Source organism: Babylonia areolata, chromosome 23 (genome assembly GCF_041734735.1).
Source record: "Babylonia areolata isolate BAREFJ2019XMU chromosome 23, ASM4173473v1, whole genome shotgun sequence".
Taxonomy (NCBI): Eukaryota; Metazoa; Mollusca; class Gastropoda; order Neogastropoda; family Buccinidae; genus Babylonia; species Babylonia areolata.
The window spans coordinates 51022433-51049834 of record NC_134898.1 but is presented as its reverse complement, the minus strand read 5'-3'; the positions used below and the strand labels follow the sequence as shown (position 1 = coordinate 51049834).

The window sequence follows — 27402 nt, the reverse complement described above, 5'->3', positions numbered from 1 at the left end:
AGAATGATATTTTCATTTCTATCTTTTTTTTAAATATAAAGTTTGGGCATGAACTGATACACCAAAAACAAACTTACATGCTTTATTGTCAACATTTTGCTAATTTTTTCAATATTCATTTTGGTGGAGTAAAGGATGCTTCTTGTGTTTAAGTTAGCTTTAACTCACTTCGGATGAACAGTTTTCTCCTTTACTTTCCCCTGGAGATGACCCATTTGTAATGGTTAGGAAAAAAATCACAAAAAATACAAAACACAAAGTAACTGAATGAAACTCCCTGTACTTGACCCACTGACCCCTCTTCTAACATTGTGTGTACGCCCACCCCCCTCCCTCTCTTCACAGCCCTCAGAAACTGAGTCACTGTCAGTATACTCTTACTGATAGCTTTCTTCACTGCAGATACTTTATTCAACGTCTTCATCATCCTTGTCGATGTCGAAACATTCAGTTTGAAGCATTTCAATCACTTCAGCAGCACTGAAAAGCTGCTGTCGTGTTCTAGTTTGCTCCAAAAATTTCCACTTGCGACGCCATTTTTGATACGTATGCAGATTAGCTTGTCATGTGGGGTACCAAAGTCAGTGGCTGGCAAGCGAGTGTATAGTTAGGGAACCTCATGAAGAAACTTCCCATTCAACCCCTGACACGTTTGCAGTGCCCGGTGTAGCTGCAATTTTTATGCTACCCCATGAGGAAAACGTGGAAAAAATTTCAGTTGTCCAAACCGCTATTGCGTTCTGTTGTCCGGAATGCTACCTTACGTGAGGAACTCTATAGCATTCCATCGTCCGGAGTGAGTTAAACATACTAGCAATGTTGCTAGAAGTGTAAGCACAGAGGTATCCTGACCTCAATCTTGCTTGCTATCAATTTTCAGTAAGCTGAGGCTGTTTCTAACTCTTGTCAACAGGTATTCCAAATTTAAAATCCAATGTGTGTGTCTGTGTGTGCGTGCATGCATGCGTGCATACAAATGAGGTGGAAATGAAAAGAAAAAGAGTATGTGTATATGTGTGCTTGCACTTGTAAGACCACTCACATGTTCAGCATGTGTGTGTGTTGTGTTGTGTTGTGTATATGTGTTTGGTTGTGTGGTGTGTGTGTGTGTATGCATGTGGGCATGTGTGTATATGTGGGTGTGTGTGTGAAGAGGCGAAGTGAGGCCTTGGTCCATGTGGTGTGATGTTAATCAGGATTCAACACATCATGTTGCAGCTTTCAGCCGAGCAGAAGCTGGAAGTCTACCTGGAACAGTACAATGTGGCACCTGCATTCGCCGACATTCTGAACAGGCTGGCGTTTGAGTCCCTGGATGCAGCTTTTCAGGTAGGAAAAACAAGCTAGACACCTGCATAAGTCTGGCATTTGAGTCGCTTGATGCAGCTCTTAAGGTAGGAAATACAAGCTAGACACCTGCATAAATCTGGCGTTTGAGTCGCTTGATGCAGCTCTTAAGGTAGGAAAAACAAGCTAGACACCTGCATAAATCTGGCGTTTGAGTCACTTGATGCAGCTCTTCAGGTAGGAAAAACAAGCTAGACACCTGCAACTGGCTGGTGCTTGAGTCGTTTGATGCAGCTCTTCAGGTAGGAAAAACAAGCTAGACACATGTGTAAAGCAATGACCAAAATATGCAGGCACTCTCACATGCTCTGGCACATGTGCTTAATCAGGCAGACACAGACGCACTAACATACACACAAACACATACACAGACGCACTAACATACACACAAACACATACACAGACGCACTAACATACACACAAACACATACACAGACGCACTAACATACACACAAACACATACACAGACACACAAACACATACACAGACACACAAATACATACACAGACGCACTAACATACACACAAATACATACACAGACGCACTAACATACACACAAACACATACACATACACACAAATACATACACAGACGCACTAACATACACACAAACACATACACAGACACACAAATACATACACAGACGCACTAACATACACACAAATACATACACAGACGCACTAACATACACACAAACACATACACAGACACACAAATACATACACAGGGGGGGGGGGGGGAGCTGAGAAATGCCATGACTCCTGTGTGTGTTGTGTGATGGTGTAGCACAGTGGGGGGGGGGGGGGGGCTGAGAAATGCCATGACTCCTGTGTGTTTTGTGTGATGGTGTAGCACAGTGTGGGGGGGGGGGGCTGAGAAATGCCATGACTCCTGTGTGTGTTGTGTGATGGTGTAGCACAGTGGGGGGGGGGGAGCTGAGAAATGCCATGACTCCTGTGTGTTTTGTGTGATGGTGTAGCACAGTGGGGGGGGGGGGAGCTGAGAAATGCCATGACTCCTGTGTGTTTTGTGTGATGGTGTAGCACAGTGTGTGTGTGTGGGGGGGGGGAGCTGAGAAATGCCATGACTCCTGTGTGTTTTGTGTGATGGTGTAGCACAGTGTGGGGGGGGGGGGGGAGCTGAGAAATGCCATGACTCCTGTGTGTGTTGTGTGATGGTGTAGCACAGTGTGGGGGGGGGAGCTGAGAAATGCCATGACTCCTGTGTGTTTTGTGTGATGGTGTAGCACAGTGTGGGGGGGGGGGGGGGGAGCTGAGAAATGCCATGACTCCTGTGTGTTTTGTGTGATGGTGTAGCACAGTGTGGGGGGGAGGGGGGGGGAGCTGAGAAATGCCATGACTCCTGTGTGTGTTGTGTGATGGTGTAGCACAGTGGGGGGGGGGGGGAGCTGAGAAATGCCATGACTCCTGTGTGTTTTGTGTGATGGTGTAGCACAGTGGGGGGGGTGGGGGGGGGGGGGGGAGCTGAGAAATGCCATGACTCCTGTGTGTTTTGTGTGATGGTGTAGCACAGTGTGTGTGTGGGGGGGGGGAGCTGAGAAATGCCATGACTCCTGTGTGTGTTGTGTGATGGTGTAGCACAGTGTGCTGGGGGAGCTGAGAAATGCCATGACTCCTGTGTGTTTTGTGTGATGGTGTAGCACAGTGTGGGGGGCTGGGGGAGCTGAGAAATGCCATGACTCCTGTGTGTTTTGTGTGATGGTGTAGCACAGTGTGGGGGGGGGGGGGGGGGGGGCTGAGAAATGCCATGACTCCTGTGTGTTTTGTGTGATGGTGTAGCACAGTGGGGGGGGGGGGAGCTGAGAAATGCCATGACTCCTGTGTGTTTTGTGTGATGGTGTAGCACAGTGGGGGGGGGGGGGAGCTGAGAAATGCCATGACTCCTGTGTGTTTTGTGTGATGGTGTAGCACAGTGGGGGGGGGGGGGGAGCTGAGAAATGCCATGACTCGTGTGTGTTTTGTGTGATGGTGTAGCACAGTGTGGGGGGTGGGGGGGGGGGGGGAGCTGAGAAATGCCATGACTCGTGTGTGTTTTGTGTGATGGTGTAGCACAGTGGGGGGGGGGGGGCTGAGAAATGCCATGACTCCTGTGTGTGTTGTGTGATGGTGTAGCACAGTGGGGGGGGGGGGAGCTGAGAAATGCCATGACTCCTGTGTGTTTTGTGTGATGGTGTAGCACAGTGGGGGGGGGGGAGCTGAGAAATGCCATGACTCGTGTGTGTTTTGTGTGATGGTGTAGCACAGTGGGGGGGGGGGGAGCTGAGAAATGCCATGACTCCTGTGTGTTTTGTGTGATGGTGTAGCACAGTGGGGGGGGTGGGGGGGGGGGGGGAGCTGAGAAATGCCATGACTCCTGTGTGTTTTGTGTGATGGTGTAGCACAGTGTGGGGGGGAGGGGGGGGGAGCTGAGAAATGCCATGACTCCTGTGTGTTTTGTGTGATGGTGTAGCACAGTGTGTGTGTGGGGGGGGGGGAGCTGAGAAATGCCATGACTCCTGTGTGTGTTGTGTGATGGTGTAGCACAGTGGGGGGGGGGGGAGCTGAGAAATGCCATGACTCCTGTGTGTGTTGTGTGATGGTGTAGCACAGTGGGGGGGCGGGGGGGGGGGGGGGGGGAGCTGAGAAATGCCATGACTCCTGTGTGTTTTGTGCAGATGGAGTCCAAATACCTTGACAGAGATGAGGACAGCGGCCGTCTGATCAGCCTCCTGTCAACGTTCATCGAGCGCAAGTGGATGGAGCAGGTGACCGGGGAGGACAAAGTGCTGAAGTTCGTCATCACCTGGGTCCCCATGGTCAACTACTTCATGAGGTTTGGTAAGGACGGCGGGTGCAATAGCTGAGTGGTTAAAGCGTGGTTTTAATCTGAGGGTCCTGGGATCGAATCTCGGTAACGGCGCCAGGTGGGTAAAGGGTGGAGATTTTTCCGATGTCCCAGGTCAATATATGTGCAGACCTGCTTGTGCCTGAACCCCCTTCATGTGTATCTACGTAAGCTGTAATCCATGTCAGCATCTGATGGGTTATGGAAACAAGAACATACCCGGCATGCACACCCCCGAAAACGGATTACAGCTGCCTGAATGGCGGGGTAAAAACGGTCATGCACATAAAAGCCCATTCATGTACATACGACTGAACGTGGGAGTTGCAGCCCATGAACGAAGAAGGTAAGGACAACAATGTTGTTGGGTTTCTTTTTTTTTTTTTTTGCTGCCCCATCATCTGCACGGTTTCAGTGGCATTACTCCCATACCACTCGTTCCAAGTCCCCCATACACAGCCACACCTGGGTTCGTCTGTCGCAACCCCAGTGCTGGCAGTCCGCAGGGAACCATTGATGTTACAACGCCATTTGGCCACACACCAGAGGAGACCCTGCACTGCTGCTGAGTCACTATGGTGGTGTTCGGTAGTGCCTGTTCTGACTTAACGTATATAGGACACCACCTGTTAAGCCCCCTGCTGACGACAATAATGGCTTACTCGGGGAGCCAGACTGAGTGACTGTCTCCTCCAGAGTGGAGACCGCCACCACAGGACACCAAAGTTTGTGTCACCGTGAAAATGTCATAGTCTGTATGAGGGCCTGTAGTATTCACATGTGATTCTGAGCTACTGGTTTTCTTACAGTCTGTGTTATTCCCTCTGGCACATAGGGCAGCAATGAAGAACTGCCACACAGGTCTTTTGGGGGCCAGTCTCTTAGTGGTATCCCAGGTATGCTTCAGGGTCATGAGTTCTTCCTCATTATCGATGTATGAGCCCTAGCATTTTACTTTGAGACTGATCGTGCATGTTTTAAAACAATGGTGGCATGTACGTGACTGAAACTGAAGAGTGTTTGCCAGGGTGTGATTTTTAACACTTTGTACCCCATCAGTGCGGCTGCACTGAAGGCTCTGTGGGCCAGACTTGCAATAGCTGAGTGCAGTGTCAAAACCACACTTCATACAGAAAACAGACACAACATCAAACATTAGAAAACACCAGTGAACAATATTGAGTTTAAAGTCAACAAGCTGATTGAGAAAGCAAAACTGAATTTGCCCACTGAAGTACAGAAATATCCATATCAGAATACTCACATTCCAGCACACAGTGTTTGGTTCATCACATAACTTTTTTTTTTTTTTTTGATGGTGAGCAGAAACTGTAGTTTGGATAGATTTAATGTAGTTTTCACATCATCTATTTGCAGTAATTCAATTGTAATATAAAGAAAATGATTTATATTGTAAGCACAGTGATTTCTTGTTCTTCATCTGCCATGTCATCTGCATGCCAGTTTTTGTGTGGAGTGTTGGACAGGTGTTTGTTATTTTTGTTATTCTTCTTCTGCGTTCGATGTTTTGGCTGCGTCAGACGGTCACCCCCGTCGCCACGATGTAACCCACGGTCTTCTCCAGGTCGTGGCGGTCTCACCAAAGCTGCGCCTGTAGCTCTGTGCCCCCTGGCCAGGTTTGATGCCGTAGAGCTTCATGGGTTGGGCAGTGTTGGAGGATGTGTTCAGGGGTCTGGGGTCCAGTGCCACATGGACACTCATCAGTGTGGGCGATCTTCATACGGTGAAGGTGACTCAGTAGTCGGCAGTGGCCAGTTCTCAGTCTGAAGAGGACTGTCTGCTGGTGTCTCTGGAGCTGGTGGATTGGATCGACACCACTGTTTGCACCCAGCCTTCTCTTCCACTGGTTCTGGTAACGGTTGTGGATGATGGTCCTGGCCTCTCTGTAGGTCACGGGGTGGCTGAACTGCTTCATTTTGCTGCCTGCCTTGGAGAGAGCATCGGCCTTTTCGTTCCCCGTGACTCCACAGTTATGATTTAACCAAGCCAGCAAATCATCAAGAAGACAGGAAGGTTGAAAGTTTGACTGAACATGACTGTGAAATTTGCCTGGATACTAGAACAATGAAATGCCTACTGATGTGGGCTGCCTTTGGTAGAATTGTTCTCTTTCCAGCATACAGCTCACAAAAACTTGCGTCTGAGGGTGAGCAAAAATGTAGTCTGGATCAGCTTTTGCAGTTTGCATTGCAGTAATTGTGTTGATGCTTAAGCAAGAAATTGTATGATTTTGATACTGAAAAAAAAAACAACCCAATATTTATTAGTAACACCCTGACGTTCCCCTTTTGTTTTTGCATGAATCACTGTCCATGTTTGAAAGTCATTTTGTGGACTGTAGTTAGAATCGCTGTCCATGTTTGAGTCATTTTGTGGACTGTAGTTAGAATCACTGTCCATGTTTGAAAGTCATTTTGTGGACTGTAGTTAGAATCGCTGTCCATGTTTGAGTCATTTTGTGGACTGTAGTTAGAATCACTGTCCATGTTTGAGTCATTTTCTGGACTGTAGTTAGAATCGCTGTCCATGTTTGAGTCATTTTGTGGACTGTAGTTAGAATCACTGTCCATGTTTGAGTCATTTTGTGGACTGTAGTTAGAAGCACTGTCCATGTTTGAGTCATTTTGTGGACTGTAGTTAGAAGCACTGTCCATGTTTGAGTCATTTTGTGGACTGTAGTTAGAAGCACTGTCCATGTTTGAGTCATTTTGTGGACTGTAGTTAGAAGCACTGTCCATGTTTGAGTCATTTTGTGGACTGTAGTTAGAAGCACTGTCCATGTTTGAGTCATTTTGTGGACTGTAGTTAGAAGCACTGTCCATGTTTGAGTCATTTTGTGGACTGTAGTTAGAATCACTGTCCATGTTTGAGTCATTTTGTGGACTGTAGTTAGAAGCACTGTCCATGTTTGAGTCATTTTGTGGACTGTAGTTAGAAGCACTGTCCATGTTTGAAAGTCATTTTGTGGACTGTAGTTAGAATCACTGTCCATGTTTGAAAGTCATTTTCTGGACTGTAGATACTTGGTCACCTGCATTATTGTGCATTTCATTCATGCTAAGGTGTATCTGCTTGAGTCAGACTGGGAATGCAAGGAAGTCATTGGAAAGAAGCGTATACCCAGTCTGCTTACTGGCTGGATGGGATTGGATGACGATGGAATCATGGATTTGTGCGCACTCTTGTAGTGAGTTCAACAAGCCAGAAATGGATATTTTGGTATGTTTTTCTTTGTGTAATCTGGTTTTTTTTAATCAGAAAAGTAGAAATTCCAGAAAACTTAGCTGCAAATGTAGGACAGGTCAGGAAAAAATCAAGATGGCTGCTGGAAAAGAGGAAGCTGCTGCCATTGATGCAAAGGAGGCAACTTACCAAGGGAGGCTATTTACAGCAGCTTCTTTCGATTTCTCTGCATAGTAGACCAGTAGTTTGGACAGGACAGGAATCCAGACCCCTGCTGGTGTCGGCACTAGTGGGTCATGGTAAGTACGTTAGCTAAAGGTGATTTTAGGAAAACAAAATTTCTAGTATGAATCAGTGAATTATTTTTCTTTCTTTCTTTTTTCATAGGGAAGAAGAAAAGTTCAGAACAGCTGTCTGAACGTGCCGCTCAGCACATCCGCCGTGCCCTGCTGTGCATTCAGAGCATGCTGGACGTCCTTGGAGATGGCAGCGTTCTGATCAAAGACCTTCAGCTCCTGCAGTCGAACCGTGAACGGTTCCTGGTGGTGGCCGCGGCAGCGGATCACCGGACAGAGGAAGTGTCCGCTCTGCTGGAGCTGCGAGACCATGAGCTGAACGCCTTTGTGGAGACCGCCACTCGTCTGGACAGGCTTCTGGAGCACTGCCAGAACGTCTTTGTGACAGGTCTGGATCGGGAAGGATCGTGTGTGTGTGCGGCTTTGATTTGCGGAGTGTTTGTTCTTGTTGTGCTTGTTGTTGCTTTGGTTACCTGTACAGTGTTGTGTTGATGATAAATATGTCAGAATTACTTAGTTACAGGTTTGGAATGGGAAGGATTTGTGTGTGTGGCTTTGATTTGTGGAGTGTTTGTTCTTGTTGTGCAGAGATGCCAACTGTTACTATTTCACTGTATTTTGTTATCCTCAGTCGCATTTTGTTTCAGCGTTACTCCAATGTCAAAATTGTTTATTTTCTGCTACATAATTTGGCCACATGCCTTCCTGTCATAACATTACCCAGACGCTCAAGACCTATTGATCATGAGGCCAGGGCAGTCACTACTTAATCTTGATCTCACGTGATGTTGCTCAGCTAATCAGTTGCATGCATGTTTACATTGTTTGTTTGCCTTGTGGATGAAATGTACGTTTGCTGATGTGGCTCAGAGTCCAAGTGTTGCCACCAAATTCAAAATGTTCCAACTGAATTTCCTGATTGATCCTACAAACACTTGACAGGGGTTGGCATCTCTGGTTGTGCCTTGATTACCTGCATGGTGTTGTGTTGATGGTAAATACTAAAACTTCAACTGAAGGTGTGAACAGATAAGACCATGTGTGGTCACATCATCTACGTCCTTTTAGTATTGTAAATTTTAGATGTGATCTGTCCATTGACTACTACTGTAGATTTAATATTCTTTTATATAAAAGTTGTTGTTCATTGACATATATCTTTACTAAAGCCAGCATGCACTCAGCGCAAGAAAAAGAAACTGCGGCAACAAAAGGCAAAATTCTGTAGAAAGATTCACTTTGATAGGAAAGACAAATAAAACTGCACGCTTGAAAAAATACCAAAAAATGGGTAGCAATGTTGTGTAGCGACGCGCTCTCCCTAGGGAGAGCAGCCTGAATTTCACACAGAGAAATCTGTTGTGATAAAAAGAAATACAAATACAAATACAAATGTTTAGAAAATGATTAACTGCCACTCCAGAGAGTTGAAATCATTTTCAAAATTTGTACGTATCAGCATACCTTGGAGATTTTATTTTATTTAGTAGATGATTTATGAGATTGTAAAGCAGTTTAATCTTGTCTCCGATGTATCTATTTGTTTGAAACCCAGTTTGATCTTCACTAATAAGGTTTGGAAGAGCATTTCTGGAATTTTAAAGATAATGTTTAGTGAGGATGTTGGTCTCTAGTTCTTTATGAATTCTTTTGTTTCTTTTCTCATTTGTGTATATTCATGATCTTTTCCTCTTTTTGTGTGTTTGATAATTCTCCTCTGAAAGATTCATTTAGGGATCTGACTAAAAATATACCCAGCTGTCTCCAAAAAAATTTAAAAAAGAAAGATAAAAAACATTGAAGAACTCAAAAGTTAACCCATCAGTGCCAAGGCCTGTTCCATTTGCATATTTCTCATAGCACAGATTACTTTTTGATTTCTTGAAGAGTTATTTCACCTTAAGTGGTAGTTTTTCATCTTCAGATGAATTAGATATATCTAAAATTAAATCATTAATTTCACACTTCTGCTTTGTTTCATGATGTCAGTTTTCATGTGATTCTTTTACATGATTATTCTTTCACCTTATTCTTATATTGTTTTATCATCTACAATCAGTTTTGATTTAGGTTTAGAAATATGATTTCTCTTTATGAGATTGTGAAAATATTTTGTGACTTTCTGTCAATCTGCTACACATCTTGCTCTTGATCTCAGTAAAGCTCCTCACATTTCTCATCTCTTGACACAGAATCAAGCTTATTGCTGTGTCTTGTTGTTTGGGATGTTTTAAAAGGATAACTTTAATCATTGCAGGGCATCTAATTATGTTGCAGCGGATCTGCCAGCAGTGCTGAAGAAAATTGAAGAGGTACGAGACAAGGCTTCCAACCTGCCTCTGTCGGAGGTCTGCTCTGTCGCTCTGCCAGACATCGTCAAGGACCTGAGGGCCTACACCCCCAAAACCAACCCCTGGAAGCTTCCGGAAAACATCCTTTCCATTCTGCCCATGTTTGAAAAAAGGATCTCTTCCTACATCTTCAAGAAGATGTTCTTTGAGTTTGTCAGAAAAACGGACCTGTCTTCTCAGGACTTCTGGCGAGCGTTCCATGTGGTGTGGAGTGACGTGAACACCGAGTGGCAGACCTTGTGCCAGAAGATGACTGAAGGAACCATCACTCTGGCTGAAACGCAGAGGGTGTTCAGTATGTTCCGCAGAGACAACGGGAACTACCGGTACGATGAGCTGATGCAGGAGCTGCACAAACTGAGCACGCACAGTGATCCCAGCCGCTGGGTGGATGAGAGAATCGAGCAGTTCACCTGCTTCACCGCCATCAAGGACTACGTCAGTGCAGCCTCCATGCTTCTCAAAGTGAGGGCGGCTTTGAAAGTGGACGGAGACTTTGAAAACATCCGGAACATCTGCAGACTGGTGAGTACATACTGTGGATGGTTAGTGACCTGAGTGTTGTGGGTGGGTTTTCCCTGGTTGGTTTTGTGTGGCTTGCTTTGCATCGGATACATCCTGACCAGCTCCCTCTGTCGGAAGTCTGTTCTGTCACTCTGCCAGACAGCATCAAGGACCTGAGGACCTAAACACCTAAAACCAACCGCTGGAAGCTTCCATTATGCCTGTGTTTGCAAAAAGGATCTTCCCATACATGGCCTGGCTTGTGGCTCATCAGTTTGATATACAGACTGACTGGATGCCATTAAAACAAAATATACTTCTAAAATAACTTGCATTTGTGGTTATGAAATTACCCATGTGCATATCATATATGAATGTCAACAGTTAAAAAAATACCTCTTTCATTTACAAAATCTGCAGTTTCATCTGCTTCCATTAGAAATGTTTTATTTGATGATGAACTTGTGTTTGAAATAGTTCAGAGTTTAGTTAGGAGCCCCATTGGTTCTTTGTTGTGATTTTACTGGTTGAATAGTTAGTTCATTTTATTTTGTCTTTATTCTAATAGAGGAGAGAGGAACAGGGAAAGTAGTGATGATTTAAGGCATGGGTGTGGGTGGGGAAGGTGATGGATTTTTGTCTAAAATCACATTGTGGATAGACGTTAAACAAAAGAACAAATGATCCTGACCAGCATTGCCCAACACTTGGTGCAGCAGCAGTACACAGAGGCTCTCTCACAGGGGTGTGCACGCTTGTCTATCTGGCATGTACCTGTACCTTTGATTGAACTCCTACACAGAGGCTCTCACACAGGGGTGTGCACGCTTGTCTACCTGGCATGTACCTGTACCTTTGATTGAACTCCTACACAGAGGCTCTCACACAGGGGTGTGCACGCTTGTCTATCTGGCATGTACCTGTACCTTTGATTGAACTCCTACACAGAGGCTGTCTCACAGGGGTGTGCACGCTTGTCTATCTGGCATGTACCTGTACCTTTGATTGAACTCCTACACAGAGGCTCTCTCACAGGGGTGTGCACGCTTGTCTATCTGGCATGTACCTGTACCTTTGATTTAACTCCTACACAGAGGCTCTCTCACAGAGGTGTGCACGCTTGTCTATCTGGCATGTACCTGTACCTTTGATTTAACTCCTACACAGAGGCTGTCACACAGGGGTGTGCACGCTTGTCTATCTGGCATGTACCTGTACCTTTGATTGAACTCCTACACAGAGGCTCTCTCACAGGGGTGTGCACGCTTGTCTATCTGGCATGTACCTGTACCTTTGATTTAACTCCTACACAGAGGCTCTCTCACAGGGGTGTGCACGCTTGTCTACCTGGCATGTACCTGTACCTTTGATTGAACTCCTACCCCACACTACAGGCCTGCTACAACTCCTCAGGATCAGCACTATATGGGACAGCTGCAGTAAAAAAAAAGAAAAAAAAAAAGAGGGTGGTTCACGAAAACAGCGAAGATCAATGGAGAATTGTTGATTTAATTGGTTAGACAAAGTTTCGTTCTTATATTTCCAGAATCTGTAAATGGTTCAGTAAAGAATGCCAGCTGTATCAAACAAAAACCAAATGAAGTTAGGATAGTGTCTTGGTACTTGAATACTTGTACTGGGTCCACAGGGGAAATAATCATGGTACAAGTTAACACATACCTGGAGCAGAATGAGTTAAACATAATTTTAGCTTCCCACAATTTCTGTCCAGGTTCTGGATCATTTGATTTTGTCATTCATGTGTGATTGGTTGATATTTGGCATTCTAATTTTGTTGATGGCCTGGCTTGTTGCTTCTAATAAAAAGAAAGCAAAACAAACAAAGTGGTTTATATTGTAGTTTAACCCCCCCCCTCCCCCCCGCCCCCCCCTGCTTACATACACAATTAGTTTGCTTGTATTACATAAAGATCCAAGCAATATGCCAAACAGTGTTTAGGACTTGTGGAAGGGTTAGGTCCCTTGATAACTTTCTTTTTTTTTACAGCCAGTTGGTATGAGGACATCCTGTATGTCTCTCTAAGGTTATGATCATTTGTAAAGTGGTTTAACTGTTTCTCCCCCACTCCATTTTTAAGAAAAACAGCGTCTATAGAAAATGAGCAAAAGCAGGAAGAAAAGAAAGCTACAACTGCTTCATTGATGAGTCAACTTTTGATTGACATTTTGGATTAAAGAAAAAGGTAGAAACCTAAGATCCTTACCATAAAGAAGTGTGTGTCCTATTCACAGAGCCATGACAAAAATCTGCCCATGAACAAAGTGGACCGATCGGTGCTCCGTCTGTGTAAACAACTGGAGCATGTGACGCCCCAGGATGTCAGGTGTCTGGAGGAGTTCCTCAACCCACGCTGCCTGGAGTTTGTGGCCTGGCTGAAAGAGAAAATGAAAGGTATTCCGTCAAATGTGTGTGTGTGGCAAGGGATGGGTGGGTGAAGGAGTTGATGTGTGGATTGGTGGGTTCGTGTGTGTGTGTGCGGTGGGTGGGTGGGATGGTGTGTGTGTGTGTGTGTGTGTGTATGTGTGTGTGTGTGTGTGTGTGTGTGGAGAGAGTGGAGGGGTTGTGACATCAACTTTGGCTGGAGATGCAACCACATGACATGGCAGTGACGTCAGCTGACCCATCAGTGCTCAAGAACTCCACGTTTGTCAGTGTGATTCCAGGGAGTCACAGTTAATGGCTTCTTGGCGTTTGAAAGCGTCGAATGAATGATGGAAACTTGAGTAAATGGATGGATGCAGCTTGTCATGCTTCTCCTAGATTGAAAGTTTGCTGTGCTTCTTTGAATTTTGACCTGTTTCGCTTTTGTTTATGATTTTGATGTGTGCATTATTACATCCTGCACCGGTGTGTATTGCTCAGATACTTTTTCTTTGGTTTAGTTTGGAGTGTACGCCTTGCAATCCTAAGCATCTTGCATACAGCGAAATATATGTATATATATGTTTTTTTTTTTCTCCCTTGTACAGAAGGTTATATTTTCTCTACAACATCGTCTCCATAACAAGTTCACATTGAATGCCACATCAGTAAAGCAGAATGACAATTTACAACATATTTAGCAACAAAGGTAATACATATACTTGTACAGTATGGTGACAGTTTGCAAGGGTATTTTTAGTGAACAAACAAATAACGCTGGCAACAAGCAAAATAGAATATAAATAAACAAAGAAGGGAAAAAACAAACAACAAACACACACACACACTCACACACACAACATTGATTCTCAGTTCACAGCACACCTGAACGGCCAGATCTCATGACTCACAGGGAACATCTGAACCACAACAAACCAATCAAACCAGCTTCTGGCTCTGTGTAAGATTAGCTAAATCCATGTTCCATCACTAAATCCAAGTGGGGTAGCCATTTAATCAAAAAACTCCTGGGCACTCAGTGAGATATGGTGTCATGATTCACCAGATGGAGTGAAGGAGCTGACGGTGTTTGTGGACCTGGCCTACATATCTGCCGGGGAGTTGCCGTGGGCCATCGCACGAGTCAGCTGCTTTCATGCAGCCACCATTGGCTACGCTCCCCTCATCTTCATGGAGAAGGGCGAAGGCTGTCGGCACTTGCTGCAGCAGTGTGAACTTGTGTTCAGAAACGTCAAGGCCGATCCCTCTCTTCCACAGAAACTGGCAAGTGTCCCATTCTTTTTCTTCTTTAAAAAAAATGTATTATTTTTTTTACTGTCAGAATTTTGAGGAAAACACGAAGTTTGGATTTGCACAAGTTATTTTTGAATGTCGGTGACAAAACAGATGAAACTGGGAAACAGGAAGTTGTTAGTGTTCCTGGGCTGAATTCTATTTTGTTTTTCAACACACATTCATCACAAATGATTTATCTCATAAATGAAACGGGTCAGTGTGAATGGATCACTGTATTGTGCTGACACTGCACCCAGTTTATGGGTTGAGAAATTGATGTCTGTGTATCTGAATGAAAGCTTGCAGCCTTGTTTTGATGATGTGTCCATGTCTTTCAATGCAGCGTCAACTGCCTCACACTGCAATGTATTCTACGACCTGAGTAAAGCTGCATATAATTGAGTGATGTGACAGAGTCAGTCCGTTTCATTCATGGAGAGTCCAGTATGGCTCTGCTGTCATCAGTGAATAAACTCATTTTAGTGTTTGAATGATCTGGATGTTATCAGTCAGAAGTATTTGAAATCTTTGGGTTGGCCATGCTTTTCATATTAGTTTCTTTCTTTTAATTATTATTATTATTATTATTATTATTATTTCTATTATTATTTTAACTCTTCGAGTGCTGATGCATAAGCTCATTGTTGAAGGATGGTCACCTTACTGGGATAAGACAGAGCTGACAGGTCAGGATGTCAGTCACTATTCCCTACTTGGACTTGTTCCTCTTGGGATTGATTTCATGACAGTTATTTATCAGAACCACACTGCTTAGGACTACACAAAAAGTTAGTGTACTTGACTCTTTCACTGCCAAGTTGCTATGTGAAAACCACTCCCCCAACACCATGCATTTCAGAAATGATGCTCTCTGTCACAGTCCTCAGTTCATGTCAAAACAACACAGTGGACTTGTTCACTTCAAACTGGGTCAGGGGGTAAAGGTCAGTCATTGTTCTGTTGGCGGGAAACTGGTTGCAGCTGAGTTTTGTCGCAATGTGAAAAATGGTCTTATCAACATGACCCCTCGATGTCGACTAAAGTCGCCTGTGGCGCGGCCCCTCTGGTCTTATCAACATGACCCTCGATGTCGACTAAAGTCGCCTGTGGCACGGCCCATCTGGTCTTATCAACATGACCCTCGATATCGACTAAAGTCGCCTGTGGCGCGGCCCCTCTGTCTTATCAACATGACCCTCGATGTCGACTAAAGTCGCCTGTGGCGCGGCCCCTCTGGTCTTATCAACATGACCCTCGATGTCGACTAAAGTCGCCTGTGGCGCGGCCCCTCTGGTCTTATCAACATGACCCTCGATGTCGACTAAAGTCGCCTGTGGCGCGGCCCCTCTGGTCTCCTTTCACCAAGGCTCAGCAGTCAGAAGGTTAAAATGGATTCTTGTTGTCGTAGTTATTCATTTGTTGACTGAAATCTTTTTGCACTTGCAGACGGACTCCAGCAGGTATCTGGACTGGTTCAAGTCTGTAGAGAAGTCCCTTGGTTCTGTGGAGAAGACATGCCTGTCTCAAGTAGGCAGCATCAACGAGCGAGGAGTGTTCCGCATCGGCAGAGGAAACAAGCAGAGAATGGTCAGAGTGCGCTTGTTGTCTGTTGTTTAAATAGTTTGAATTGCAAATGAAATGTGTAGCATGTGTCATTTGTATCGTTTTACTGTTACAAATGATATAAAAAGTTTGTGAATAATCTCTTCCTCTTTGTGGTAAAGATTAGGCAAAGCAGAACCCTACAAATTTTATAGGTGTTGTTTCACTTAACTCAGAAGGCGACTTGGTTTGGATGATAGGTTTGATGATTAAATGTCAGCCTGATAGAATGGCCTGCGAGTGCATGTTTCCTTGAAGAAAAGTGATAATCAGTGCATTGAAGACATGATAATGATACTGCTACTACTACTACTAGTAATAATAATGATAATTGAAAATCTGTTGGACTAGTATGTCCTATTAACTGTTCACTATAAAACAAATTGCCACTTTGACTTGGTCAGCTACTGACATTAGACTACAACACCATGTTGCTCGAACACATCGTTTACAACTGCCATCATCAGTTGCTATGCCTCTATGGTTCTCTCCCTTACTTTACCACCTCCAGTATATACTTCCGGTATCAACATTGTAGTCGACGATCGATGATAATTAACAATAATAATAATAATGATAATAATAGTAATAATGATAAAAGTAATGCATGTTTCCATGAAGAAAAGTGTTAATCAGTGCAGTGAAGACATGATGATAATAATAATGATAACAATAGTAGTGATAATAATAATAATGATAATAATAACAATAATAATGATAATAATAATAAGAAGAAGAACAATAATAATAAAAAAAAATAATAAAAGGTTCAAAGCACATTACATAAGACATCAGAATAAGCACAGTACAGTCAGACATGTTCAAATGATACAAGTTGAAAGATATATAAGAAAAGCAACAAAGTCATGGAAGATGGTGATGAAGTTTGTTCAATGTCCGGTCACACATTCTGGTGATTTGTGGACATTTTGTTAAGAGTATCGATTTTTACATGTGAGTGCTATCATTCAGGAGAAGAAGGAGAGGAGGATGAATGATGGGTTGGGGGGGAAACCGGGTAGACGAAGGGTGGAATTTGAAATGAATATTTAAGCCATGGAAGAGAATTACACATAATAATCAGACCAGATGAAAAGTGGAGTGATGGCCTAGAGGTAATGCGTCCACCACGGAAGCAAGAGAATCTGAGTGCATTGGTTCAAATCCTGGAACAGTCACCAGTATTTTCTCCCCCTCCACTAGACCTTGAGTGGTGGTCTGGATGCCAGTCATTCAGATGAGATGATAAACCCAGGTCCCAAGTGCAGTATCCACTTAGTGCATGTTAAAGATCCCATGGAAACAAAAGGTTTCTCTGTGGCTAAATTCTGTTGAAAAATCCACTTAGTTCGGAAAACAAGTTAAAAACTGCAGGGAGGAAAAAATACTAAAAAAATTGGTGGCGCTGTCAGTGTAGAGATGCACTCTTCCTGGGGAGAGCAGCCTGAATTTCACATAGAGAAATTTATTGTGACAACAACAACAACAACAACAAAGTAAAGAGAGGGTAATAGGGAGTCCAAAACAAGACACAGCCAAACAACCAGTGAAAAGCCACGGCCCATTGCCTTCCAGACTCTTCCCAGTGTGATCCAGCTGAAGGTGTCGGAGGAGGCTGACCCAGCCACCCTGAACAATGAGGACAGACAGATGGACACGCCCCCGCGCGAGTACACCTACGAAGAACTGCTGGACCTGCAGAGTCGACTCATGCTGGTGGCTGGAGAGGCTGAGAAGGGGAAGGAGAACGTGGATCGATTCATCACCGTCAGTGCTGTCGTCGTTACTACTGGCCTGTCTTTGTTGTGATGTTTGTCAGTCAGTGGTGTTGAAAGTACTGTCCTGTTTTTCTGTTGTGATGTTTGTCAGTCAGTGGTGTTGAAAGTACTGTCCTGTTTTTCTGTTGTGATGTTTGTCAGTCAGTGGTGTTGAAAGTACTGTCCTGTTTTTCTGTTGTGTGTTTTCAACAGCCAGTGGTGTTGAAAGTACTGTCCTGTTTTTCTGTTGTGTGTTTTCAACAGCCAGTGGTGTTGAAAGTACTGTCCTGTTTTTCTGTTGTGTGTTTTCAACAGTCAGTGGTGTTGAAAGTACTGTCCTGTTTTTCTGTTGTGATGTTTGTCAGTCAGTGGTGTTCAAAGTACTGTCCTGTTTTTCTGTTGTGTGTTTTCAACAGTCAGTGGTGTTGAAAGTACTGTCCTGTTTTTCTGTTGTGATGTTTGTCAGTCAGTGGTGTTGAAAGTACTGTCCTGTTTTTCTGTTGTGTGTTTTCAACAGTCAGTGGTGTTGAAAGTACTGTCCTGTTTTTCTGTTGTGATGTTTGTCAGTCAGTGGTGTTGAAAGTACTGTCCTGTTTTTCTGTTGTGTGTTTTCAACAGCCAGTGGTGTTGAAAGTACTGTCCTGTTTTTCTGTTGTGATGTTTGTCAGTCAGTGGTGTTGAAAGTACTGTCCTGTTTTTCTGTTGTGTGTTTTCAACAGCCAGTGGTGTTGAAAGTACTGTCCTGTTTTTCTGTTGTGATGTTTGTCAGTCAGTGGTGTTGAAAGTACTGTCCTGTTTTTCTGTTGTGTGTTTTCAACAGTCAGTGGTGTTGAAAGTACTGTCCTGTTTTTCTGTTGTGTGTTTTCAACAGTCAGTGGTGTTGAAAGTACTGTCCTGTTTTTCTGTTGTGATGTTTGTCAGTCAGTGGTGTTGAAAGTACTGTCCTGTTTTTCTGTTGTGTGTTTTCAACAGTCAGTGGTGTTTTTGATACTGGCCTGCTTTTCTGTTGTAAATTGTGTTTCAAAATCTGGTCTGTTAATCTGTTGTGTTTTCAACAGTCAGTGGTGTCTTTGATACTGATCTGTCACCTTGTTGTGTTGTGATGTCAACAGTCAGTGGTGTCTTTGATACTGATCTGTCTCCTTGTTGTGTTGTGATGTCAACAGTCAGTGGTGTCTTTGATACTGATCTGTCTCCTTGTTGTGTTGTGATGTCAACAGTCAGTGGTGTTGAATGTACACTCCTGTCTTTCTGTTATATGTTTTCAAAAGTCAGTACTGTTTTATATATTGTTCTGTCTTTTTCTGGTGTTTTCAACTCATGCGTGCACACACACACACACACACACACATGCACACACCCATGCACACACCCACGCCCACCCACACCCCCACCCACCCACACACCTCCCACACACCCATACACACACATTCACACACACATTCACGCATGCATGCACACATGCACACACACACACACACACAACACCTATAAACATCAAACACCCTCTGTACAAGGTCCCCCCCCCTCCCCAACACCCTGTTTGTGTTTGCTGTGTCCACAGATCATGGAGAGCCTGATACGTCTGGGCAAGACGTACGTCCAGCTGTGCAGAGACGGCTGCGTGCTCTTCCTGGACTGGACGGTGGAGTTCCTGTGTGACGTCAAGCGGTCCGTGTGCTGTGTGTCCGAGTTCTCATCCCAGGGCAAGCTGAAGGGTCACCGGAAGGGAGCTGGCATGAAGGAGGACCTGGAGGTGGGTGTTGATTCAAACACATTATATTCGTTTAACTCTTTCACTGCCATAGGCGCCTTTTGTTGACTAGACAGTGCACTGCCATTGCCAACTTTTGTCAACATTGAGGGTCATGTTGTTAAAACCGTTTTTCACATTGTGACAAAGCTTGACACGTGCAGCCACTTTCCCACCAGTAGAAAAGTGACTAACCTTTACCCCCTGACCATGTTTGAAAAGAACAAGTCCATTGTGTTGTTTTGATGTGAACCTAAGTCTGTGACTGAGAGCACTGTTTCTAAAATATTTGGCGCTGGGGAGTGTTTTTCACACAGAAACTGGGCAGTGAAAGAGTTAACCCATTCAACCCTGTTGGAGTCTACACCCTCGACAGACTTCCATATCATGTCGATGCGGAAAAACACACACAAAAATATACTGGTTTTTTTTTTTCTGAAATCACTTGTGGACACATCTGGAAATACTGTAGTAGAAGTTAGTTCCCTTACCTTGTGGTTTATGGAAATGTGTATTTATGTGGTATATGCATATGTAGGATTGTGAAAAACATTTTAAAGAGACAAATTTTGATGCCAGGGCAAAGTATGCGTGCAGGGCTCAGTGAGTTAGGACAGCAAGCAGAAGCTTATGAAGCACACACCCTTGTAATCTACACGCACACAGCTGACTGCAGCAAAGAGTCATTAACAAAACTTACAGACTGGTAGTGTGATTGTTGTTGTCTCCCTGGTGGAAAAGTGTTTCAGCTGAAATGCTCTCCTATCACTGCACAAGAATGAACGCATGAAAATACTTCTGCTCTTGATATGTCAGTGAATGCATGATTATTTGACCATCAGGTAGTGTTAGATAATGCATTTGTCAGGTAGTGTTAGATGATGCATTGTAGAAAGTGTATATTACACATCAGTCACATGGACAACCACATCACACTCAAGGTTTCCATAAGTGTTTCATTCTTGAAATAATCCTTCAAACCTACTGTATATTTGCCAATCCTGCATCCCTTTATATATATTTTATTATAGATTATTAGTTTAAAAAAAAAAATTTTCAACTTCCAGAGCTTCTAGAAAAATAGGACTGCTAACTCACATTCACCAAGATTCCTATCATCTTCTTCTTCGTTTGTGGGCTGCAACTCTCACATTTACTCGTATGTACACGAGTGGGCTTTTTCATGCATGACCATTTTTACCTTGCCATGTAGGCAGCCATACTCCGTTTTCAGGGGGGTGTTTGATCTTCTGTTTGTATATACGAAGGGGGTTCAGGCACTGGCAGGTCTGCACATATGTTGACCTGGGAGATCGGAAAAATCTCCACCCTTTACCCACCAGGTGCCGTTACTGAGATTCAATACAGGGACCTTCAGATTGAAAGTCCAACGCTTTAACCACTTGGCTATTGCACCTGTCGTATGATTCTCGTGAACAAAGTGATTCTGTGTGGCTGCAGGATTTCATCGCGGGGGTGGCAGCCTTCCTGGAGCAGTGCCACACACAGTGGCTGCACTACGTGGACAGGAAACGCAGGGACTACCCCGAGCTGAACGTCTTCACGGTGGAGCAGCTGGTCTTCCTGCAGCAGCAGCTGATCAAAGTGGGGTCGGAGGAGGTGTCCAGGTCAGTCAGTGTGTCCCTCAGGACAGGGAGTCATCAGATGGTCAGTGTGTGTGTGTGTCCTTCAGGACAGGGAGTCATCAGATGGTCAGTGTGTGTGTGTGTCCTTCAGGACATAGAGTCATCAGATGGTCAGTGTGTGTGTGTGTGTGTCCCTCAGGACAGGGAGTCATCAGATGGTCAGTGTGTGTGTGTGTGTGTCCCTCAGGACAGGGAGTCATCAGATGGTCAGTGTGTGTGTGTCCCTCAGGACATGGAGTCATCAGATGGTCAGTGTGTGTGTGTGTGTCCTTCAGGACAGGGAGTCATCAGATGGTCAGTGTGTGTGTGTGTGTGTCCTTCAGGACAGGGAGTCATCAGATGGTCAGTGTGTGTGTGTGTGTCCTTCAGGACAGGGAGTCATCAGATGGTCAGTGTGTGTGTGTGTGTCCTTCAGGACAGGGAGTCATCTGATGGTCAGTGTGTGTGTGTGTGTGTCCTTCAGGACAGGGAGTCATCTGATGGTCAGTGTGTGTGTGTGTCCTTCAGGACAGGGAGTCATCAGATGGTCAGTGTGTGTGTGCGTGTCCTTCAGGACAGGGAGTCATCAGATGGTCAGTGTGTGTGTGTGTGTCCCTCAGGACAGGGAGTCATCAGATGGTCAGTGTGTGTGTGTGTGTCCTTCAGGACAGGGAGTCATCAGATGGTCAGTGTGTGTGTGTGTGTCCTTCAGGACAGGGAGTCAACAGATGGTCAGTGTGTGTGTGTGTCCCTCAGGACAGGGAGTCATCAGATGGTCAGTGTGTGTGTGTGTCCTTCAGGACAGGGAGTCATCAGATGGTCAGTGTCCTCCTGAAGTCTGTTGGTGTGTATATACATATATCTATATATCATGTGATAGATGGAGAGAGAGAGAGAGAGATAGATAATGATGGTGCCACAACTATCCTTGGTCAGAGACCAGGCTGTAAGTGCTTTACAGTCATTTGCCTACTTGGGTGGAGCCAACAGAGAGCTGCCTTTGGGTGCTAATCATCCATTTCCTGTGTCGTTTTGTCAGGTTTCAAACACACGCACACACATGCATGCACGCACGCACATATGCACGCACACACAGACATGTAACCTTGTACCTGTATGACTGTTTTTGACTTGTGTAAACAGAGTCAATGTTATAACACATAAACCTCTCCTGCACACATTTCAGACACGTGTACCCCATGTTTCAGATATGTTTACCCGATGCTGTCACTGCTTTAGGAGGACTGCAGCCCTCAGGACCTGTGTACCCCATAACATGATGTTTCAGACATGTGTACCCCATGACATAATGTTTCAGACACGTGTACCCCATGACATGATGTTTCAGACACGTGTACCCCATGACATAATGTTTCAGACATGTGTACCCCATGACATGTTTCAGACATGTGTACCCGATGCTGTCGCTGCTGAAGGAGGACTGCAGTCCTCAGGACCTGGAGCAAGCCCTACAGGATGCCATGGATCGCATCGATGCTCTCCGACACCCGCAGCAACCCTCGCGCCCCCAGGCAGCAGCACCGCAGCCGGCACCGGTCACCGACAAGGAGAAGGTTGTGCTCTTCATGTCGGAAATGACCGACAACGGCTTCTCCAAAGGACTGGCTCTGAAAGCCCTACGTGAATTGGGCGCAGAGAACGTTGCAGAGGGTAAGAACGAGCGACGAGTGACTCCTCCTGTCTGAGGAAGTTCCTGCTTGTTGCTGATATTACTTGTTTACCTGTTTCGCGTGAATGTTCCAGGTTGGGGAATCAGAAGTATAGAAAGTTCTGAATGGAATTTGTGGAACTGTTATATAAGTTAATGGCAGTATCTTCCGCATTTCCATTGTCAGATATAGCTACTACAAGCTGATTGTTTTGCTCTGTTTGTGAATGACAAGTCTTTCCTTGACCTGTCCATTTTTATCAGTTTTGTTTATGTCAAAGATGGCACTTGAGTACTCTGCAATGGGAAAGCGTTGAAACTTTATATTTTGTCAAGAGCTAACACCTGGTGTTAAGAACCTGTTTTGCAAATTTCATTAACTGACTGGAAACATCAAAAGAGGGCGCAAGCCAGGGGGGCAAAAGGGAGGTTACCTACTTCCTGGAGGTTATCGGCCGTAGCTACTTTTGTTTTCTCTGCATAGGCGGATAGTAGTTTGCACAGGACAGGAATGTCAGACCCCTGCCGGAGTCTGCACTTGTGGGTCACAGTATGTTACTTAAACGTAATTTTAGGTAGAAAATTTCCTTTCAAGAGGGGTGGGGGGGAGTTTTAAAAAAAAATTGATTAATGGGAGTGTACAGCATCGTTCCAAGTCAAGTGAATAAATCAGCATGTTGGTTGTGGCTACTCAACTGGAAGAAGAAGAATCCTTATAAATCAGCAGTTTTGTTGAGAGGGCCAGGAGTAGAGGGCCCAGAGTGTCAGCGAATTGATTGTGATCGCGCCTTAATTTTAGCACGATTGCCCAATCGAGCTACATAATTATGTGACCTGGTTGGAGACATAATTTGACAAAAAACAAGAATGCCAGAGAATCGACAGACAGGCAGAAAATACGAAAAAACTTAGCCGTATGAAGAGCACAGGAACAGGAGTCATGATGGCTGCCAGAAAAAGAGGGCGCTAGCTAGCGGGACAAAGGGGAGGTTACCTACTATCGGGAGGTTATCGGCCGTAGTTGCTTTCGTTTTCTCCGCATAGGCGGATAGTAGTTTGCACAGGACAGGAATGTCAGACCCCTGCCGGAGTCTGCACTAGTTGGGTCACGGTAAGTATGTTATTTAAACGTAATTTTAGATAGAAAATTTGCTTTTGTGGTGAAAAGCAGGGGAGTAACTTGGCAGTGTTCAGTGAGTTAAGCAGCTTATTTGGGAATTTGATGGTGGCAGTAGTGATTTTATTTTTCTACATTTTATTTAGACAGCCAAGCTTAGAGGTATTTCCCAGACAGGAATAAGTTCATCCACTGCAGAGTCTTTAAAGACTGATTTTCTTTTGTTCAGGACTTGAAAATATCATTAGTGCGTACTGGAGCTCTGCATGTTCTGTATTTACTTTGAAAATGTTGAAATATGCAGAGTAGGATCTTCAGAGCATTCAAATCTTTATCAAGCGGTTGATTCAAAATGAAGGAAACTGATCCAGCATACAGAACACACACAACACAATGCAACACAACACAACACAACACAACACAACACAACACAACACAATGCAACACAACACAACAGAACACACACAACACAATGCAACACAACACAACAGAACACACACAACACAATGCAACACAACACAACAGAACACACACAACACAATGCAACACAACACAACAGAACACACACAACACAATGCAACACAACACAACAGAACACACACAACACAATGCAACACAACACAACAGAACACACACAACACAACGCAACACAACACACCAGAACACACACAACACAATGCAACACAACACAACAGAACACACACAACACAATGCAACACAACACAACAGAACACACACAACACAATGCAACACAACACACCAGAACACACACAACACAATGCAACACAACACAACAGAACACACACAACACAATGCAACACAACACAACAGAACACACAAATACACAGGCAACTGAACACTGGGTTATAAAACAGACTCACTTTATTTACACAAGTATGTCAAAAATTACACTCAGTAGTATCAAAGCTCATGCTGATCCATTCATGCACAGAGAGTTTAAAGCTTCAGCAGGTCCCCTGCCACACTGGTGTGTAAAAAACAAAGAAAACTCACACACACACACACACACACACACACACACACACACACACACACACACACACAACACAACACGATACAACAATGTACAGAGAGTGTATACAAAACACAGACACACACACACAACACACAGCACCTCCCACCCCCCACCCCCACCCCCCACACACACACACACACTACACACACACACAGAGCACAAGACAATATAACAACGTACAGAGAACGTATACACACACACACACATACACAACACACAACACCTCCACCCCCCCCACCCCCACCCCCCCCACCACAAAACACACACACACACACACAGCACAAGACAATATAACAACGTACAGAGAACGTATACACAACACACACACACACACACACACAAAACACACAACACCTCCACCCCCCCCACACACACACACAACACAAGACCTCCCTGCCCCCATCCCCCCACACACATCACAACACACACACACACACACACACAACACACACACACACAACACACAACACCTCCACTCTCCCCCCACACCACAACCCACACACACACACACACACAACACAAGACCTCCCCGCCACCATCCCCCCCACACACACCCAAACAGATGTTTTCCCCAGATCTTCAAAACAACACAGATGAGATCTGTGACTGATCCTAACCTGGTCTGTCTGTGCAGGCATCGCCTGGTGCATGAAGCACGAGGACGACGACCTGAGTGACGACATGGAAGAGGAAGAGGACATGGAAGAGGAGGGGGAGGAGGAGGAGGGCGTTGCCAAGGAGGAGGAGGGGGGCGGAAGGATGGTGAGAAAGCGCCTGAGGGAGTGGGTGACGCGAAAGGAGACCATCACGCAGTGTGCCATTGGCTGGCTCAGTAACATGGACAAACGGTACACACCCTGCTTCCAGTTTCTCTGCTTTCAGTTTCTCAAGGGTTTTGAAACAAAGTCCACACACACACACACACACACACACACATATATGCTACACCACATCTTGCTGCTTTCAGTTTTACCCACTTTCAGTTTATCAAGGAGGAGTCACTGCGTTTTTGGACAAAGTCTGTATATATAGGCTACACCACACCTTGCCAGGCAGATGCCTGGCCAGCAGCATGCCCCAGCGTGCTTAGACAGGCCTTGAGCGCTTGCATGTCTGTTTGTGTGCGTATCAGAGTGGATTTCTTCTGCAGAATTTTGCCGGAGGACAACACTTTTGTTGCCATGGGTTCTTTTTCAGTGTGCCAAGTGCATGTTGCGCACAGGTCCTCGGTTTATCGTCTGTTCTGAATGACTGGAAGCTCAGTTTGATTTTCCAGTCAAACTTGGGAGAAAGGGGGAGACTGGGGTTCAAACCCGGAATCTTACGGACACCGTATTGTATTGGCTGATGAGTGTCTTAACCACTCTGCCACCTTCGTCCTGTACATACCAGTCTACCTCTTTCCTGATCCCGTGTAACAAGACATGATGAGCAGGGTTTGTACATGTGTGTGTGTGTGTGTGTGTGTGTGTGTGCGCGATTGTCTGCTCTGTGTGTATGTGTGTGTGTGCGCGATTGTCTGCTCTGTGTGTATGTGTGTGTGTGTGTGCGATTGTCTGCTCTGTGTGTGTGTGTATGTGTGTGTGTGTGTGTGTGCGTGTGCATGTGTGTGTGTGTGTGCGTGCGATTTTCTGCTCTCTGTGTGTGTGTATGTGTGTGCGTGTGTGTGTGTGTGTGTGTGTGTGTGCGCGATTGTCTGCTCTGTGTGTGTGTATGTGTGTGTGTGTGTGTGAGAGAGAGAGAGAGAGAGAGCCTTTAGTTCGCTTACAGTAGCAGCAGCAATGATGGTTTAAGACTGTGATTTGAGTTGTCCCTTGTTTGTTTGGCGTTTAGGAATATGACAGATTTGCATATTTCAAACTTAGTTAAAACTCGTGGGGCATGAGGAGGTGTTGGTGTGGGGGTTAATGCAGAGAATGGAGTGTGGAATGACAGTATCTCTCTTTTGATGGACCTGTTTGACGGACCTGTTTGATGGACCTGTTGTCCAGGGAGCGGGGGACAACACTGTGGTCGCTGACGAGGAACCTGGACAATGTGTGGCGCCGGTTCCTGGAGACGGTGTCCTCCAGTGGGATGGACTTCCTCAGCCTGGAGCACCTGGGCATTGTGCTGCAGTGTCTGGCCGCCAGAGGTCAGCCTCCCTCTTCCTGTTTCACTTTCACTTTCACTTTCGCTTCCACTTTCACTTTTACTTTCTCTTTCACTTCCACTTCCACTTTGAAGGTGTCAGAGTGTGCAGACTTATCCCCGTAAATGCTACACCACATCAAATGTTTGTTGTTGTTTTTTTTATTAATCTTTTTTTATATACTGAAACTACACATCTAGATAAATCTTCAAGGAAACATTAACCTTTTGACTGCCATGAAAAAGCAAAATAAAACAAAACAAAACAAACAAACAAACAAAAGCGGCAGAAAGAGGTGTTTCTATTCGTAAATCAGTATCCAGAATAATCAGACAAAAAGTCTCTGAGAAAGTGGCCTGAAGGTATGGCTGACGGTATGCCTGACGGTATCAAATGTGTGAATTGTCAGTCTTCCAGAGTTATTTCCCTTCTTTTGATGTCACTGTGACGTGACTGTGACCTTTCATTGGGCATGGCAGTCAGTGGG

At 44.8% G+C, this 27402-nt stretch overlaps 1 protein-coding gene across 1 annotated transcript in view; it reads left to right on the top strand.

The window, feature by feature from the left end:
• Positions 1-27402, top strand: part of LOC143297897 (E3 ubiquitin-protein ligase rnf213-alpha-like) — a 226109-nt gene that overhangs the window by 37462 nt on the left and 161245 nt on the right. Inside the window, 13 exon segments of the mRNA XM_076610432.1 lie at positions 1219-1329; positions 4022-4184; positions 7783-8079; positions 9969-10567; positions 12800-12959; positions 13996-14213; positions 15672-15812; positions 17403-17594; positions 19149-19340; positions 20799-20965; positions 22368-22633; positions 25419-25632; positions 26776-26918. Of these exon segments, the coding sequence (XP_076466547.1) occupies positions 1219-1329; positions 4022-4184; positions 7783-8079; positions 9969-10567; positions 12800-12959; positions 13996-14213; positions 15672-15812; positions 17403-17594; positions 19149-19340; positions 20799-20965; positions 22368-22633; positions 25419-25632; positions 26776-26918 (2863 nt within the window).